General features: G+C 53.6%; 7 protein-coding genes across 7 annotated transcripts; 3 read left to right on the forward strand and 4 right to left on the reverse strand.

Moving 5' to 3' along the window:
- Positions 1-2,147: 2,147 nt before the first annotated feature.
- On the reverse strand, positions 2,148-2,900 carry CCOS01_06944 (uncharacterized protein; the record flags this gene model as incomplete). Its single annotated transcript, XM_060455112.1, has 3 exons — positions 2,148-2,549; positions 2,619-2,707; positions 2,795-2,900. 3 exons carry the CDS (start codon positions 2,898-2,900, stop codon positions 2,148-2,150), a joined length of 597 nt encoding a protein of 198 aa, XP_060314812.1.
- Positions 2,901-3,815: 915 nt separating this feature from the next.
- CCOS01_06945 (uncharacterized protein) lies at positions 3,816-4,187 on the reverse strand (the record flags this gene model as incomplete). The annotated part of the gene is made up of 1 exon (XM_060455113.1): positions 3,816-4,187. One exon carries the CDS (start codon positions 4,185-4,187, stop codon positions 3,816-3,818), a length of 372 nt encoding a protein of 123 aa, XP_060314813.1.
- A 1,982-nt stretch (positions 4,188-6,169) lies between these two features.
- Positions 6,170-6,394, reverse strand: CCOS01_06946 (uncharacterized protein; the record flags this gene model as incomplete). Its single annotated transcript, XM_060455114.1, has 1 exon — positions 6,170-6,394. One exon carries the CDS (start codon positions 6,392-6,394, stop codon positions 6,170-6,172), a length of 225 nt encoding a protein of 74 aa, XP_060314814.1.
- Positions 6,395-8,084: 1,690 nt separating this feature from the next.
- On the forward strand, positions 8,085-8,937 carry CCOS01_06947 (PX domain-containing protein; the record flags this gene model as incomplete). Its single annotated transcript, XM_060455115.1, has 3 exons — positions 8,085-8,549; positions 8,636-8,814; positions 8,874-8,937. 3 exons carry the CDS (start codon positions 8,085-8,087, stop codon positions 8,935-8,937), a joined length of 708 nt encoding a protein of 235 aa, XP_060314815.1.
- A 1,794-nt stretch (positions 8,938-10,731) lies between these two features.
- CCOS01_06948 (IQ calmodulin-binding domain-containing protein) lies at positions 10,732-13,041 on the forward strand (the record flags this gene model as incomplete). Its single annotated transcript, XM_060455116.1, has 1 exon — positions 10,732-13,041. One exon carries the CDS (start codon positions 10,732-10,734, stop codon positions 13,039-13,041), a length of 2,310 nt encoding a protein of 769 aa, XP_060314816.1.
- Positions 13,042-14,843: 1,802 nt separating this feature from the next.
- CCOS01_06949 (uncharacterized protein) lies at positions 14,844-15,944 on the forward strand (the record flags this gene model as incomplete). The annotated part of the gene is made up of 1 exon (XM_060455117.1): positions 14,844-15,944. One exon carries the CDS (start codon positions 14,844-14,846, stop codon positions 15,942-15,944), a length of 1,101 nt encoding a protein of 366 aa, XP_060314817.1.
- A 112-nt stretch (positions 15,945-16,056) lies between these two features.
- CCOS01_06950 (benzaldehyde lyase) lies at positions 16,057-18,215 on the reverse strand (the record flags this gene model as incomplete). The annotated part of the gene is made up of 5 exons (XM_060455118.1): positions 16,057-16,218; positions 16,279-16,697; positions 16,749-17,106; positions 17,180-18,051; positions 18,110-18,215. The coding sequence occupies 5 exons, from the start codon at positions 18,213-18,215 to the stop codon at positions 16,057-16,059; spliced, it is 1,917 nt and encodes a 638-aa protein (XP_060314818.1).
- Between the last annotated feature and the right edge of the window lie 616 nt (positions 18,216-18,831).

Below are 18,831 nucleotides of genomic sequence, written 5' to 3' on the forward strand. Positions count from 1 at the left end.
GGTACGCGGCCGTCGACGTGCGTCAATCCAGCGGCTCCAGCCCACCGCCGCAGCAGGAAGAAGCACGTCGGCGGATACGTACCCCAAGTCCCAGTCCCAAGTACTCCATACCTACCAAGGTTGAAGTCCACCGGGAAAGGAAGCTCGTGATTTCCCTCCTCAGTCTTCTCCTTCCATTCTCGTACCTCAAGACGCATTCAACTTCACCTCTACCATCATCATTCATCACCGCTTTCAATGCCAACTACATCACTTTGACACTTACATCATCAAATCCAGAACCACATTATGAACAGAAACCATAGCACACCCAGTTGCGAGACATCCACGTCCTCTCGCAATATTTCCCCTGCAGGAAATCACATGGGCCCATCTGATCCTCGACACGCACAAATCGGAGGTCTGACGGACTGCGACGACCGCACCACTGCGGCCGATTTACGCTCATACGGCCCCGCACATCTCGGCGTTCAACAAAAATCTCAAAAGGGACCCTATTAAAACACACCAGCTCCCAAACGCCCCAAGCTCCTCACCCGTTTCTTCGCTCCTCAAGGCCCCGAGACAGAAACATCCAATCAACGCCGGCTCACGCAGGGATTCTCCTCGCGTTTACCGCCTTTTTACCGCGCCTTCCTTGCACACCATTGGATCTATATCATTGATTTCACCATCCGGGGGCTCCTCCGACGGCCCTAAATCCGCCTCCAAACCTCGAACCGATGCAGACTTGACTGTTCCACCGCTGGACTTTGGAACCCAAGGACTCGATGCTACCCACTCTACCTACCTTAGTCTCTACATCATACGCGCATTGACCGGCAATTAGCATGTGAGAGCCAACCTTTGTTCCGTCTGGACTCTGGATTCTGGAGCTGCCCCAGCAAGTGTTACGGTGCACATCGGCGAGGTAGCACCGGGCCCTGCTCACTAACACACCGAGCCCGCCTGCCTGCCTCCACATAAGTCTTCCCGCCAGGATATGAGCTTGCACCGGCCGATGTTCACTGAGTTTGGTGCCAGATCGTCTGGTTGTCGGCCCCCAAAGAATCTCACTGGGCAGTTGGTTTGCTACGTAGTTGTGCAAAAGCCTGGTCGACACTCCTGCACGATGACATGCGAGCAACCCTGCCTCGTCTTCCCCTCGACCAGCCTTAGGCACACCGTAGCTCAGCCCCAGATCGAAGCCGTCAAGATCGGGGCCGGCCTGGCTCGCGCTGACCATACCGAATGCTGGTCCCCGTGACCCCCGCTCCGATATGTATGGCGGCATCAGACTTGCATGTGGCACAGGCCGGCTGGAGTCCTGGACGGCGCCTTACTGGTCACCCATTTGACTTGTCTGGCTTGTCGATAATCCCACCTGCCCGCTCATAGGTCTTCGGAACGTGTGTGTTGAAGTTTGTCTGGCTCTCATTGGTGCCCGCGATGCAGTTACGCCAGCATATTCCGACGTTGCCTTCATGACGGCTCTCGCACATCGCAGTTCTCCATCCCGAGCCTCTTGCTAGCGATGGTAGTCAATGCAGGCCTATCTGATGTTACTTGCAATCTAGGACAATCTACATCACGGGAACGATCCTTAGACGGGATGAACGGGACGGATGATCTCGTGCTCAGCCATCAGGTAAGACCGGATGTGTCCATCGGCGGTTCACCGATACACCGGAGACGCCAGGCAACACTAGCTAGTAAGGATGTTGGGATGACAGTCAAGATATCAAGACGCACGAGGGGGCCTGCTTTCAGGTTCATGAAGCTCAACTGCGCTTCTTATTCCATTTTTTTTTTCTTCAATCTTTCTTCTGCTACTGCTCTGCTCCCCGCGAAAGATGACGCACAACGTTCAAGACAGATTTGCCCAACCTCTAGATCATCCCCGCTCCATTGCTTGTGTGTGTTCTGTCCGAAAGTATTAAAAAGACATTATTGTTTGGTTGATCCAGGGGCCCATGATTCAAAACACCTCGCCCATAAACGCCGAGCATGTGATAAAAAGCTTTGTGCAAGAGGGTATTCAAAAGAGCGGACGTGACAGAACACACGGCAATAAACGACGCTTCTTCCTCCGCCATTCTTCCTGCTTCCGTCTCTTTTCTCTTCTTTGTTTTCTTTCATCCCCCAAAGCAGTTCGGTAGCGTGCTGACTTAGAGCAGGAGAGCAGCGCCGCCGATCAAGCTACCGACGAGGACAGCCAGGCCAGCGCTGCGACCCATTTCCAGGGCCGCGGCGCCGCTGCCGGACGACGAGCCGGAGGAAGAGGAGCCGGAGTCGCCGAGGCCGGTGTAGATGGCGCCGCTCGTCTCGGAGGCCGTCGCAGAGGCGGTGGCCGTGCCGGCGGTGGAGGTCGAGTTCTGGCGGGTGGGGTTCTGGGCGCCGCAGGGGTTGTTCTGGCGGCAGTTTGACGAGCACTGGTTGGCGCCGAGGCCGCAGGCCTTGACGCACTGGTTGCCGTACTCCTGGCAGACGTGGTAGGGCAGGGTGAGGGAGTACTCGGTCATGTTGGGCTGGTTCTTGTCGCCGCAGATGCAGCCGTAGGTGAGGGTTTCCTGTTTGGGGGGGGAAAGAGGTCAGCTTGGCTCCTCCATGTTTTACTGTTGATGGCCTTGGCTACTTACAGGGTCGCAGTCGTTCACCAGGGTCGTCCGGGGCTCGACCTGCTGGCAGATGATGGGGCATGTGTTCTTCTCGTCGGCGCACCAAGCCTCTGCAGGTTTCTTGTTAGCATACTGGCCAAATCACCAACCACCGGGTAAGTGCTTCCGGAGGTGACAGAGGAGGAACAACTTCGTACTTCTTGTGGCCAGAGGAACGGATGAGGGCTCGACGTAGTAATCAGCCTGGGCCGTGGCGACAAAGGCCGCGGCAACGGCGAAGACGGTGCTCTTGAACGAAGGCATTGTGATTTGTGGGGATGTGTATATGCTGAACCGGTGTCGAAAAGGATTCCTTTTGGGTATATGTACGGGCAAGTTGTTGTTGTTGTCGTTGAGGGGGAGAAAGATTCCCAAGAAAAGTTGACAAAATTCAAATATTAATATCGACTGTAGTGCGTTTCCTGGTCAGCAACCCGCCTTGTGTATGTTTATAGACATCATCTTTTCGTCCCTATGCGGTCCTTTTGCTGCATTCCTAAAGTCTCCCCAAGCCAGGCCAAGGTCTTGGGGGGGTGATATGTCCAACGCCTATTCGGGCCAACAACACATGGCTTTTTGGCCCAATTTAGGGTGATTGGGGCGGGCAGGCGGGCCAAGGAGGCCAGAGCTATGAACGAGGCGTTGAGGAATGGGCGGTTTTGACTTACGCACTAATAATAAAATGGAGCCCTTTCGTTGCTGACGAAAGTGGACTGGTCTGGCCGAGAAGGTACTAGTAGCGATAGTGAGGCTGGAAAATCGGTTTGTTTTGTGCCGTGTGTATAATGTTGGCAACTGGCGATGCTGGAGCGACTGAGATGTGAGGAGTCTGGGGGGAGAGGATGAAGAGGTTCGGGTAAAATATATGTGCAGACACGTTCTTCAACTGTGTAACGACAGACCGAGACAAGACGATACAGACACACGCGGAGGGATTCAGGAGGGAGGTGAAAGGTGGAAAAGGGAGAGGAGAGAGGAGAAGAGAAGCGGAATGGGAATCGTCAGAGAAGTTGACGGTTCATATTCAAAAAAGCCCCGGGGCACAGAGCCGTGGGGAGGAAGGTGAGAAGGAGCAGACAAGCCGGACGCACGACTTTTGCCAAGCGGGCACTAAGGTTGACTAGCACATATTCGAGGTGGTAGTCTGCTCGTTCGGACCAGGGCCTTGTCGGGAAGCTTCTATTCGCAAATCCACATTGAAGTATCCGTGGTATTCCGTACGGCACAAAATAAAGGAGGCCCGGGGTCCCAGGTACAACACCATGGGACCTCTCTTGCGATAATCCACAGGCAGGCATTTGCATGGGAGTCTATAGAGAGGAGCCGATTGACTGTCGAAGAGGACCGAGGAGAAAAACAGGCAGAATTGGGGTTAGCACGTTCTCCACGCCAGCCACCCGGCGTATTTCCTGCTGGTGGTTGTGCGGTCGTGATGGTGTGGTGCTCCGTACTCCGTACGTATGTATGTACAGATACCGTTTCTCGAGAAAAGATCCCAGGGTCGAGAAAAGGAGCTAAGAATTGGCCAGGGTTTGTTTGGGGTCTGTTCATCGGCATCCCATCACCCCCCACCCCCCTGATGCCCAATCACAGGATGAACCCGTCCCCTGCTCTTGGGGATCGGATGGAGAATCATTGACTTTTTTATTTTTTCTCACTTCTCAATGTCTTTTCCCACCATGCACCTGTAATGCATCTGTACACTATGGTACGAGGCGTTCGACGTCGAGGACAGCGCGCCTCTCCACAGGCCACCATCTCCAGAACGAAGAGTCGCCACTTTTGTCTGACCGAAAATCACAGGTTGCTGATGGGCGGATATTGATAACGTGAGGGGAACCCAGCCTGAGCTGTAGCCCGCAACCTGTCTGGCATGTCTGTCTCTGGCCGCCCTTGCCGTTGACCCGCTTGAATGGTAGGGAGGTATGGTTGTTTGTGGTTGTGTCTCTGGAGCCCTAGGGTGCCTCTTCCTCAAGATTAGGCAAGTCAGAAGCGCTCTATCTGCACTCCGTAGACTCTGAATAGTGTTGGAAGCAGGATTGATAGGCCGTGGCAAGGTCGGGTTGGTGTGTGAATGCTTCTTCGAGGGTGACTCTCGTAGCGGCTCTCTCTCCCGTGGTCTGTCTTGGTCTTGTGTTTCTATTCGGTGGATATTGAGGCTTAGCAGAGGAAGGGTTCAGGAGGAGCATGCCGCTCTCTGCAGGGATCCATGGATTCATTCCATGGCCCGGGGCAATTGGCTTTTTGCGTCGTCGCCGCTGCAACACTGCAGTCTGCACTTTGTCTGCAGCACCGATGGCACTAAAACGATTGTTAGCGTCTCCTTCCTTGTGCCGCTAAAGAGATCGGGTGTCCATTGTTGCCCGGAGATGAATCTCCTCTCCACAAACTGCAACTTTGCACCGCGCGAGCCCACTGAACATCCATCCAGACTTCAAACTCCAGGGCCCTCTTCGCATCATTGCCGCAAGAAACGAGCGGTCTGATTATTCAATCCGATACTCTGTATCCTCTGTGCCTCTGTATCCGCAACGTATTCTCAAATACCGGTCTTGAGAGCGAGCAGACATGGTAGGGAATAGTCAAGGTGTCAAGAGGCGAGCCTTTGCAGCCTTGCCGAGGTTGCGGTGACGGCTTCTATCGACTTTTGGCTCGTTAATTTGCAGCCCCGGACCCGTTTGAGATTGGAAGGCCCGGCCTGTCCGTCCTTCGCCATTCGCCATATCTTTGCTGATCCCACGGCAATCCTCCTCTGAGGCTTGCCTGGCTCAATTCCAGCCCCGACCTCTGCTGGCCTTGTGGAAGCTGCCCATGCTTAGGTAGACATTTCATCCAGTCAGCGGCGTCAGCTAGACATTCCTGTGTTCGTTCGTATCCCCACGATATGACAGACACACTGACGACGACGACAAACCCGTGTCTATTCTGCCTGTCGGCTATTCCTTCGAAGCTGTGGCGCCAATTCGTAGATACGGACACACGGAGTAATCGAGAATCGAGACTCGAGAACGAACCAGTCGAATTCCCACTTGAGTGCGACTTTGCAGGTCGGATGACCAGACCCATTGTTGATTACGAGGTTGCAAAACACTGGAACTGTCTCGACGCTCTCCATAAAATGCGGCGTGAAAGTTATGGAGCCAAGACCACCTTGTTGTGCAGTAAACTTCGCCGCCAAACAGGGCCAGCCCCTCTTAATCCTCCCCTTTGGCTCCCTGTTAGCACAACTTTACGAGGCCACCATCTGCAACATGCACTTTCTGCGTAGCGAGACAAGACTCAGGAGTAAAAAAGTGTTGCCTATCGGCCTGACGGGAGGCGTCTGGGTGAGTCTGTGGGTTTCTCCCAACCGCCAGCATTCTTTTTCTTTCTTTCGTGAGGGTCTTGACACCGCTTGCTGAGTTCCATGATGTGTAGGGAGTATCCGTAAGAAGCACAGCTATCGCTGTTCCCGGCGTCCCACTGGCTGATCGCCACTCGTATTCTGCAGTCTTGTCCCCAACCAAGGCCGCTGTGCAGGACAACCGATGCAGCTAGTATGTATGGTTGTGCCGTCTAGAGCAGCTCGGTGGACGTCGACTGTTTGAAAGTTCATCTTTGTCCACGAAACAGTGAGATCGGGAGGGCTGGCAATGACTCGCTGACTCCAGAGGTTCAACTTGCATATTGAGGTGGTTGGCTCCGCCCGGATCTTGTCTGTTGCCTCCGAGACCCCTTCCTCCGGGGCGACGATCCCAAGCCCCCCAACGTCTCCGCATCGATGCCTCTCTCTGTTATTTGTAGACAGGTCGTAGAAGAGCGCTGACACCACACCGTTGACGGCAAAATTTGCCCTTCGAAGTTTGAGTTGCCATTGGGCTGCCCATGATAGATGTCAAGAATGGCAAAATGACCGCCACAACTGAACCTGTCAACTTGGCAGGGCTTTGGCGGCTACGAGCCTTTGCGGATGTTACTTGTACGTCGAGTTGGGTTTTCAAAACCAGAGGTCTTGGGTCTGACCGTGATGTCGTTATAATGCACTTTGCAAGTACCGAGAAGCCTACCAGCTGCCAACAGGGACGTACTGGGGTAGACGACGTAGAATCGAAATGGAAGCCGAAGACTTAACCCCCTGCTCGACAAGATGCGCTAGTCGAGAAGGTGTCGTGGGTGTCAACCCTCCAACTCCACCGCGGCTTGGTTTCTGCTGCCACCTGCTTCGTATCCGCACCGATGTGTTGGGATTCGGGAGTGTGCTGCGCGTAACCGTAGTGTACGTATTGATAGCGCGGGAAGGGCCTATTATTGTCGCACCAGACAGGATCATGACCAATGTCTTCTGTGCCCGATACTGTGTACACGTAGATCTCATCCTAAGCGCCGCAGCCGGTCTTCTTTCTGGCGTGGTAGCTTATAAGATATCAACATCACCTTGTTAAGATCCTTGGGCAAATGTTGTCAAAGTCCGAGAGTCAGTCGTCGGTGTGGGGGGGGGGGGGGGCAGGCATCAAGAACGTGTAGGATGTATGAGCTTTCAAGAAGTTGTAAAACAGCTGTGCAAGGTGCAGCAGTCTCCCGCGTAGAGGATGACAGTTTTGCAATCGTCTCGTACTTTGCCCAGGGTTGGCGAAGAAACAATGCGGATAGTGGTACGAATGATGTGGTCAATTCTCATCTAATGGCAGTGACACTTTATTACCATTCGAGTTTCGTTGTATCCGGACCTTCCTCTGTTCCCGATTTCCCTGGGAAAATTTAGGGAAGGAAGCTACCATTGTTCATCAGCCAAACAGAAGTCACTGTCTCAGAGGGGTCCTTCCTTTCTTGCACGAACCAGCAGAAGCGAGGGGAAGAACGAGCCGCAGGGAGGTACGAATACTAAGGTAAGGTTGGTGGTAGGAGCTTTTCTTATCGTCATGCTTTATCCGCATGGATCTCACCCGGGAAGCTGAGGTAGGCAATTATTTGGTAAACAATCACTCTGTCTCGTCGAAAGAGCACTCTCAACCGTCCTGGGATCGAATCGATTTCTTCTAGCGACGAAGCTGTGCTAACTAGCGCATTGTTTGCTCCTTACTGTGCGCTTCTTTGCCAAACTCACCCCTCAGATGTCATTCGCAGACCCGTTACATCTCACGGGCCGACTAATTGCCGCCCCAAGGTAGCATCACCGGCAACAAACCACACAGTCAACATTCCATCTTCTGCCCGCCTGCTAGCCAAAGTGGCCGCCATTCCACTCTTGGTCGATCTGCACAGCCACGCGGCACCACCCTAAGAGAACGGCGTCCAGCAAGCGCCCCGAGACAGGTCTTTCGTCAAGCTACCTACCTAAGACTCTTGATATCGTCATACGGCCAATACGTCACAATCACATTGCGCTTTCGCTGCCCTCGAGCAAATCCCATCTTCAACACAACATAACATCACGGCTGTCCATGAGGTACCATCCTCACACATGGATTCATGGACTCGGCGATAGAATCCCAGTTCCGACCGAACGGCGGACTCAACGGCGGCACAAATGGCCATATTAGACCTTCACACAAGGTCGCTACGGACGGAGCCATTCGAGGGTTACTTTCGCGTCAGAACAACAATGACACACGAGGCGGATTGTTTGGAGACGAGGAGGATGAAGAGGAAGAGACAGAGTCGCCAACCGAGTCGTCCGTGACAAGTCCATCGTCAGTGACGTCGCCTCCGTATTGGCTCGGCCACCACCAGCGCTCAGTTTCCAATATGTCGGTCGAATCAGTACTACCCGCCGGCGCGATCACAATGCACGATAACGAAGCGAGCGACGTCAACGGTCGAAATCGAGCCTGCTGGGCAAAGAGTGTCGAGATTACCGACTACGTCGTGGTGAACGGCAGCGCAACCAACATCGGGGCATTTGTTGTTTGGAACATAAGAGTTGAGACATTGCAAGTCAGTGATATCCCTGGCTCGAAGAATAAAGGCCTAAAGAGCACAATTCGAGGTTACGAGTGCAGTTGCTGACAAGACGCGTGCAGGGGAGCTATATGAACATTCGAAAGCGATACTCCGAGTTCGACGACCTTCGCGAAAAGCTGGTCAAGACGTTCCCCGATTTCGAAGCAGCAGTACCACCTCTACCACCCAAGAGTGTGATATCCAAATTCCGGCCCCGTTTCCTCGATAAGAGGAGGGCAGGGCTACAATATTTTCTCAAGTGCGTCTGCAAATGCATGTACAGTAGATGCCTTTCGGATGGTTGCTAACGATTCACAGTTGTATAATGTTGAATCCCGAGTTTTCTGGGTCGCCAGTACTCAAGGAGTTTCTCTTCTCGTAATGATAGTGTCTGAATACCTAAATTAACTTACTTCACCTTCTTGTACATCTTTTTGGGGGATATATTGGCAGAGCTGGACACGGCTAGGTATTTTGGGCGTCTTCCTCGCGCGGACGTCGAACGGGCAAAAGAATGATGGCCATCTGCACGTACATAGCGGTTTCAAACCGGTTGGACCATGCAAAAACATCAATAATGATAATGTTTTGCGCTATGAACCATCTTTCTTAGACGGCCGTTGTCGAAATATCTACCCATACCGAGAGATCAGTGACAGCTGGTGACGATAAATTCATCAGAACGGTGGCCGCCAAGCCCGTTGCCGGAAAAGTCTCGGCGGCCGCGGCCGCGTGGGGTACAGTGGAGATGCCAGAAAAGGGCAGGACGTAAAGATGCACCGCCGGACATGGTCCGTGGCGATGTGCTGTTCCCGCCGGCGTGAGTCGGGCCACGCTGGTTGGGCTTTTGAGGTGGCTCCCCACAGATTGACGCGTAATGTTCAGCAGGATGTACAGGGCTGGGGAGCGTCACTGCTGACTGGCAATTGAAAACGTGAGAATGGTCAAGGGTCTTTTGGGGTCCAAAGATCTTTCCTTGCAAATTGAACAAGATCGAGACACAAGAAAGCCTAACTCAGCCCCGTTTCTCTTCGTAAAGACAGCGGTAGGAAAAAACTAAGCCTAGCGTCTGGTCGTCTATAACACCGGGAACTTTGGATAGATTTGCTATTTGCGGATGGTCGTTACGATATCCTCTAGTTCCAGGTCCCTCAAAGTGGCAGTTGGTGTTACGCTGCTGGAGGTCACCACCTATTCGGGAGGTTCTGCGGACTGCGAAGGGCACCGGTGATACGCGCATAGACAGACGGCCGCGTGCCGACGGCCCCCATCCGCGATTCCGAGCAAAACAGTCCATCGTGCGTCACAGCCCGCGGTGTGGTATACACGCCAGCGGTAGTCGGCTGAGCAAACTTGATCACTGAGTTTTCTGCTTTTATGCTGTCCAGAAACAGTTGGCAACTTGGCACTGCCGTCGCCCCTAAGCCTTACTCTTCCACCCCACCGGCAAGGGTGTCCCCCGTGGTACCTCATGATGCAAGGCGGGCAAGTCTTTGTTTTTTTGCGTAGTGTTTTTTCCTCCTTCCAGTAGACTCTGTTCATTGTCTTGTCATTAAGGCGTCGCCGAGATTTAATCCCATGCCACCGGCGAGGATCTGAGAGCGCCCCACGAATGCAATATATTTCTCGATCGGTCACTCCTCCTGGGCGCATTCTTTACACTGCTTTTTGCTCTCCCTCCTTCTCCTTCTCTTCCAATTTTAGACCGCGCAATTTCCCGTTCTGCTTTACCTTACTTAAGTACCTTGACATCCATGTTCTTACAGCCGTACGGATAGTAATCATTATATGCTTACTTCAACCCCATCTCCGCTCCATCTTATGGCTCCTGCGCTTTATTACACGCTCAAGCTGCTGACTCCGTTCCACCCTCAACCTTGCGGGTGACTACCTCAAACAGCTATCAAGGAAAGTGACGTCGCTGTTGCTGTCTCCGAAGAAACACCAACCTTGGAACCAACACAAGCTCCAAACCCAGCCAGCAGCAGGAAAGTCATAGTTCGAAACGAAACAGACCACCGAACGCAACTCACCTAATCCACACACACACACACACACATACATAAAGCGACACATAGAAATAGGCCTGATGCCTGCGCCAACCGGCTCTCGGATCAGATCTCTATCCCTACTCTTTCGTCACGACCGGGCGGACCCCGCCATTCCACCAACCGCCATGACGAAACCCGCCCACGAGCTCGACTCTATACCGGTTCCAGCCCAGCAACTTGCTTCTGGTGGCGGTGCCGTGTCTCCGAGCGACGCTTCTGCCTCGTCTGCGCCTACGTCTGCGTCTGCACCACCACCACCACCCCAAAAGACCCCTCTTCTTCACCAAAAGGATGCTCCTTTTAACGGTGTCGCCGCCGCCGTTATTACCCCGCCGGCCAGTCCCCCCGTGCCAAGACCTGTCGACGAACAAGACGAATCCCACTCCATATTTTCCCCTGCTGCTACTGCGACTACCACTACAGATACAACCGCCACCACGGCAGCCACCACTCACACGGCTGATTCTGCAACGGCCCCCCCTAGTGACGACACATGCTCATTGGCGCAGTCGCAGACGAGCACAAACTACAGTTCTCGCCAGGAGTACATGGACAGTTTGGTCCCGCCGTCCCAAGATCAATTTGAAAAGATTGCAGAGGTACAGCGCACGCGCGAGGAGGAGCTAAAGAGGAATAAGTCGAAGCGCCAGACACAACACCTCCACGACCACTTTCACAACGTTCGGCGCTCACAGGGCGGACAAGGTGACGCTGCCGGGGACATTTTCGACGAAGCGCAAATAATGTCGCAAGATCCACCGCCAGCTTCAGCCAAAGAGGGTGAACAGGGCGACAGCGAGGCGATCAACAGAGCCGCGGCGCTGATCCAGCGCAACTACCGGGGTTATCGCGTGCGGAGGGAGATGCAGGGCATGGGGCTGAACGCATCGACGAGATGGGTCTCGGCCATTGACGAGCTGCAGTTCCGCGAGCTAAACCGGCCGCGCGCAAAGAGCTCCGTCGGCGCTGCTGCTTTGTCTCCCACCGGCGACAGACACAGCGTGCTTTCGAGAGACGAGGAGGGCGGCATGAGTCGTCCGTCAACAGCTCGTGAGAACTGGAGGAAGGCGGCGACGATTGCGCGGCGCGCGGGGCACGATGATGTCGAGTCCGACTCAGACTCCTCTGCGTCCTCGTCTGAATCAGATACGCCTGAGAAGAGGGCCGAGAAAAAGAAGAAGCGCGAGGAGGCCGTAGCGAGGCGGAAGAAGGATTCCAAGATGATGGGGTTGCAGTATTTCCTAGAGATGGTTGACCTCAAGCACCGCTACGGGAGTAACTTGCGCGTGTACCATGAGGAATGGAAAAAGTCCGACACAACGGAGAACTTTTTCTACTGGCTCGATTACGGCGGCGGAAAGAATGTCGAGATGGAGGCGTGTCCCCGCGACCGTCTCGAGAGGGAACAGGTGCGCTATCTGTCCCGCGAGGAGAGGCAATTCTACCTGGTGCAAGTCGACGACGAGGGACGGCTATGCTGGGCCAAGAACGGCGCGCGCATCGACACGACCGAGGCATTCAAGGACAGCATCCACGGCATCGTGCCCGCAGACGACCCGACGCCGGCGTGGTCGCAGAACAACACACCGCAAACGTCACCCGGAGCCGAAGCCGCCGACGATAGCCGCTCCGAATCCTCGGTAGAGTCAGCACTGGAAGCAGATCGCGCGGCAAAGTACGCCACGCCCGAGGTCGACGGCGCAACGGGCATGAAGAAGGTATCGCACATCTCAGCAGCGACAATCTTCAACAAGATGCTGCGCAAGTCGGTCAAAAAGAACACGTGGATCTTTGTCGCGGACACGAGCTTCCGCCTGTACGTGGGCATCAAGGCGTCGGGCGCCTTCCAGCACTCGAGCTTCCTGCAGGGCAGCCGCATCTCCTCGGCGGGCCTCATCAAGATCAAGGACGGGCGGCTGTCGAGCCTGTCGCCGCTCAGCGGGCACTACCGCCCTCCGGCGTCCAACTTCCGCGCCTTCGTCAAGAACCTCAAGGAGGCGAAAGTCGACACGTCCCACGTTTCGATATCGAAATCTTACGCCGTGCTCGTCGGGCTCGAGGTCTACGTCAAGTCGCGGCAAAAGGGCAAGAAGGCGATCGAGAAGATGACGCACAAGAAGGAGAAGATTATGGAGCCGGAAGAGTTCCGGAAGCGCGAGGAAGAGGCCAAGGATAAGAGCGAGAGCGCGGCTAAGGAGCGGAAAGTGCTTGAGAAGGAGGCCGAGGAGAGGGAGGAGAACAAGGCTGCGGTCAAGTTGCTGCGGAAGCTGAATCTGGCGCCGCAGGTGCCGGCGGGCCAGAGGAGTGGCGAGGGTGAGGAGGAGGGGAGGGAGGAGCCTGTGATGGAGACGTTGGCGGAGGAGAGGACGAGGGAGGATACGGCTGCAGCTTCTTCTGCTGCTACTCATCCCACTGCTTCATCTGCAAGGGCCTAGGTCGCCTCGACTTGTCTCTGGATTCGGCGTGGTTGGTAAGAGAGAATGGGCTCTAGATCCATGGAGATGACGGGCTGATTGGATTCTGGATTGGGTGAAGTCGTGGTTTTTTGCTTCAAGAGTTCTTTATACCCCCCTTGCACGGCCTTGCTTTGGAAGCCAGTATTCTGAGCGTTCAGAACGAGAGGTAGATGACAATGTCTAATGAGTAGTCTATGATTGACGAAGCATTTTTTCCCTCAAACCATTCGCCTAAATCCTTCTATGGTCAATATCATGTTCCCCTCACCACTGAGCCGAACGTCTATATCAATCATACCTCAGGTACGTGACGAAAGCTCTCCAGCCGCAATGTGTTCCAAGTAACAATGCCATTCCGGGCTTTGAAGGTACTGGTGCCTCATCTTATTTTGCGAATCTCAGAGATCTTGCTGCCCCGGTCGTGGAGGCATGTACCCCTTTGCGTTTCCCTAGAGCCTTTTAATAGTCTCAAGAGTAATTACTACCACGTCGGCTTATTAATAGTTCGCCTCGTGAACGTATTCGTTGACGGATACGTTTAGTCTGAACGAGAGTACGGGACTACCGTGCTTCTCCCTTAACTTCTTACCTCGTGGGTATATCCACTAATAGATACGCCCAGTATAAGTAAGGGTATAGAGGCTATAATAATTCTTTATTAGTTTCCTGCCTCGTGAGTTTATTTGTTAATGAATATAATATGCCTAGTACGAACTAGGATGTAGAATTTCATACCTTTTCTTCTTTTCTTATCTTACCTTATATAAAACCATCTACCTTATTAATCACTAGAGTTAGTATTGAAGAGGGCTGGAGATCTGCCTTGTTTGTTTTGTTTTTGCTTTGCCCCTTGGGCGTCTCTGCTATCAAGTCTGTCGTTCTTTTGACACGGACACAGAGCGAACTCTAAGAACTTTGCTTCTTAAAAGGGGAGCTTTGAAGAAAGAGATGTGTTACAAAAAGGGTTGCAACCCACTTGAGGTGCGGCCCGATAGTAAAGCCCATTCCTGAGGATCATGATGGGATCGTTTCCTAGTCTCCACGATCCAACAGTGGTGCTATCCAGACAAGTTTCGTCCTCCTCTCGTATCCTTCCATAGTCTTGGTGGCTTTGAGCGAAAAAAAAATTTCTTTAGTGATTGTATGCATCATGACCAGCAGGTAACAAACACGCATTTTATGTTGTTGCCTCTCACTTATCGGTTGATGTAAGGATTTGTTTATTCTTTTCAAGATCATCCTTCGAGCGCATTATGAGGCTGACTGTATGGCTCTTCAGAGCTCAAGATGGTTTCACCAGAAGAGTCTGCGACTTACATAGCTCCTGAGCTGTCAGACCGGGCATCTGCCCTCGTTGAGAGATGGCATGTTCCAACAGGTGGCGTAGGCCGCCGTTGGACAATGCTACCGTATTCAGCATTCTGATGGTCTTTTGAGTTTAGCCGAAAGCTCAGAAGGTGTAGTCGTATGCAAAGATGTGTATGTCCCTTGATGTCCGATACCATTATCGAGGTAACGAGGCTGAAGACTATTGATCGGCTGATCCACCCCATTGCATTTGAGCAAAAGCCCTGCCAAGTTTCAACAGTCTTTTGAGCGTTCGTGCATATATCAATGATACGACTGAACCTAAAAAGGGTTTACGTTGAGCGCGATTTTCCCCAAGACTATTAATATCTTCCAGTTACTCTTAGTCTTAGCATGCCGCACTTTCAACTTGGGTCCGACGTCCAGCCTCAGTATGACAACTTACACCTTCCTGTCATTTTGAACCAGCTAGGATGGCCGACGAGCCTTCCACTCGGCCTCGAAACCCCTTGTGGAAACGAGCTATTGCCTTCGAAAGCCGTTGCGTCAACAAGCTAATGGGACCAAAACAACAATCCACAAAAGCCTACCTTCTCAGAATTTCGATTGAATTACTGGAAGAGATCATTAGCTATCTCGATCTTCTGAGCCAGTTCATGCTTTCGCGGACCTGTCGCGCCGGTCGGATCCTCACACAAAAAGACTGGAAGGATGCCTCGCTAGCCCTACCCGCATCTGAACAAATATCATTCTGGGCCGCGGTGGCCTACAAGCTGCCGAATCACTGGGTCTGCGCGCGCTGTTGCGCACTCCACGCAACAGACCGTTCGGACACGCCTCGTAGCCAACAATCGCCGCCATGCCAGCAGGGAGAAACCCTCGATACCCTCGGCCGATCCTACAAGCTCCGGCACACCCACATCGAACTCGCGCTCAAGTTCAGGCGCATGGGCACCAACACTGCCTACTTCTCGGAGCTCCTGGAACCTTGCGAATACAGGACGTACCGAGGAGCTGAATCTTGGAAGTCGGGCTCGCCAAATGTGACTATCCACATACCGAGAATCGTCGAGGGCAGATTTTGTCTCCAAGTCATCAAGGAATTTCATGGGTACGAAGCTCTCCACGAGATTCGATCCTTTAGAATTTGTCGACACCAGCTGTTCCCGTGGTGGTACTGGGGCATCAAGGACTGGGGCGTGTTTGAGAAGAATATGGAGGCGGCGTGGCATCATCCGGGAAACGTGTACGATGGCCACTGCCAATGTTGCCCGGTCGACTACTCGATTCTGCGCGACGACGACGTGCTACGCGTGACGTTGTGGTATGACTTTGGCACGGGCAAATCCCCGAGAGACTTGGAGTGGATGGTACATCTCGGCGACGAGACGGATATCTACAGCAACGGTCTTTACGTCAACGTCAAAGACCATGAGCCTGGAAGCATCCGGAAGTCGTTTCAACAGAGCTCGTTCAATCACATGTTGCGAGATTTGCTACGCGGTATGACACTCAATTCACGAAAGTTATGCAGGACGGCACGAGAGGTTATGATGGAACAAAAGCTGGTATAAGCTCGATGAAGTTTCGTTCGTCACAGGACTAGAGCTCATTCTGCACTATTCTCGCCGAAGCCATCGTGTACACTAGTTTACCAATACCTTAAGTCAATACTTGCTAGGCTTCTTACTGAATTGTACCGTGGCCTTCGACGAAGCTCTCCTCTTTCGACACCGATGTTGCATTCGCAGACGCAGCCACACCATTCCCAGACTGCTTATAGTACGGTCTGGGAAGATTGTCGTAATACGGTACAACAATGATGTTGGGATCACTACTTCCTCCGACCTAGACGCCGTATGAGCTTCATATCCATCAAGTCAAGGGAGAAGACAGGACAAAACTCACCATAGCCTTTGTGGTATTTTGATACGGCACATCAGAAACCTTCAAATTGAGCAGCGAAGGCTGCCTCGCGCTCGTCAAGGTCTTCACCGCGACATCGACGGACTCCAACGTCTTGGGCCCATTGCTGGCGCCATTCTCCTTGACTACGTCCACCACCGCCCCCTCGCACCCGAACCCTTGCGCGACGACTTCGTACTTGACTTTGGGGTTCATCGCCACGCACGGCCGCTGCGGCGTCTTCTCCCCGTAAATCATGTTCTGTCCGGCCTGCGACATGCCCCAGACGCTGTTGTTCACCACGACCGTGAGGATGTTGAGGCCGAACTTGGCGTAGGTGTCGAGCTCGCCAATGTGGAAGCCTGCGCTGCCGTCTCCGTGAAGGTTGACGACTAGCTTATCTGGCGCGGCGACGGCGGCACCTTTCTAAGAGTCAGCAATGATGCTTCTACAAGTGGAACTGAGTCACAAACCGAGCGAGTATCCAAAACCGTTGCCCAGGAAGCCCAGATATCCAGTCGTCACCATTGACAGTCCCGCCCTCGCCTCGTTCAGAGATTGCAGAGCCCATCCGCCACACTCGCCGCCGTCCATGCAAAGAATGCTGTCTTCGGGCAGGGATTGGAAGCAGGCCTTCACGCCATGGTAGGGGTGAATCCGGTCATTTTCCTCGATGATCACCGGGTCCTCTTCATTCCCGGCTGAGTGAACGCTCGGCTTCTTCAACGCCATGGCCTTTTCCACCCACTCACCTGTGGCCTTGACGGACGACTCTGCTGCCGCAGCTGTGAGTGCCTGAGCTGCAAGCCCGACATCCGATACGATACCGACCTGTATTCATTCTAGTCAGCATGACCAGTCCTCTCCCCTGAACTCATGAACATTGACGGGGAAAGTATCTCACATCAATCTTTCTCGAGCGTCCAATCTCGCTCCCGTCCAGGTCAACCTGCACAACCTTGGCTTCACTCTCGTTCGGCACAATTGCGCCGCTCCTACCGCCGATCAAGAAGCCAGTCCTGGCCCCCAGCAGAAGAACGAAATCCGGAGCCGGTCCCTGAGCGCGCAAGAACGGAAGCCGAGTCGCCACGCCACCGAAAAGAGGATGCGAGCGCTTGATGGTCGTAGAAAACTTGGGTGAGTGAAAAATCGGAGTATTTGTCGCTTCTGCGAGCTTCACTACGTCGTCCGCGGCCCTCGCTGCACCAGTCGAGACTAAGATCACGGGGCGCTTCGCCTCTCCCCAGAGTCTCATCGCCTGCTCGACCGCGCCGGCATCAGGGGCGGGAAGCGATACCGGCGGCGCGGTGATGGAACCCCAAGCCACGCTGTCAATCTCTACAGGCGTGAAGAGCACATCGATGGGAAAATCCACAAGTACCGGCCCAGGCGCCCCCGCCGTCGTCGCTCTCCAAGCCAAGCTCACGATGCGCGGGATCTCGCTGCCGTTGGTGACCCGGTGCGCAAACTTCGTTACGGGTTTCGCCAGGACGACCTGGTCGTGGAACCCTTGGAGGGTATTCGTCTCCGCATCGCGCAGCGGCGGCGAGCTCGTGATGCAGAATACCGGGGAGCGGTCCGCGAAGGCGGTGCTGAGGCCTGGTAGTCCGTTGCAGAAGCCAGAGTTGGCTGTGATGAAGCATACGCCGGGGGCGTCGTTGCCCTTGACCTTGGCCCAGCCTTCGGCGGCCTGGACGGCGACGGTCTCGTGCCGCACGTCTATGAGCTTGATGTCGGCTTCGACGGCGGCGATGAGGAAGCTGTCCAGGTGCCCCCCTATGGGTTAGGCATTAGCCTAGAGAAGCGAAACGGTTTACTGCATAGAGAAACTCACCATGTATACCGAACGCAGTTGTCGCGCCCAGATGAGCTAGGGACTGAGCGAGAAGGTCTCCGCCGAGAAGTTCTCGATTCTTGGGTTGTCTCACTTGGAAAGCCATCGCTTACATGAATGCTCGAGATACTTTTGAGCGAGTGACCACAAATGGTGAGATTGAGCTGTCGTTTGATGAAAATATGACGAGGTCAAGTCAAATGTTATCCCCCATCGCAACACTTTGCTCCAATGAACATCCGACCGAGCACTTATAAGCAATCGACCTCTAAATGCCGAGTGTCAAAGCAACGATGATGCGGGGGACCGCGGGAAGAGCGTGAGGGGGGATCATTGCTTGGCCCCGAGGTAATTTGTACGTACATGTATCAAATAATGGCAGTGGCAAATGGGAGGAGTTGTGGAAATGATTACCCGTCGTCTCAAGGTAAGCCTTGTAGTTTGTAAATGTTTTGCGACATTGACTCTGATGGGTTGAGTCAATAATTGGGGTAGTGACTGACATCAGATGCTTGGAGGTCGGGCGAAGCAATCCTTGCATTGAGACGTGCTTACACGCACCCGGGGTATTAAAGGCGGCCTCTTCTCAGTCATCATTGCCAAAAGCCCACAGCGACCAACTGAATAGAAACCTGCATATGTGTTCATGATATTGTTTCTACAATTGTCTTCAGGCATGATGCGTTAAGATGGGTCTTCAGCCACAAGGACGCAAAGGCAAG

Source organism: Colletotrichum costaricense, assembly GCF_030867565.1.
Source record: "Colletotrichum costaricense strain IMI 309622 chromosome Unknown Scaffold_6.1, whole genome shotgun sequence".
Classification (NCBI taxonomy): domain Eukaryota; kingdom Fungi; phylum Ascomycota; class Sordariomycetes; order Glomerellales; family Glomerellaceae; genus Colletotrichum; species Colletotrichum costaricense.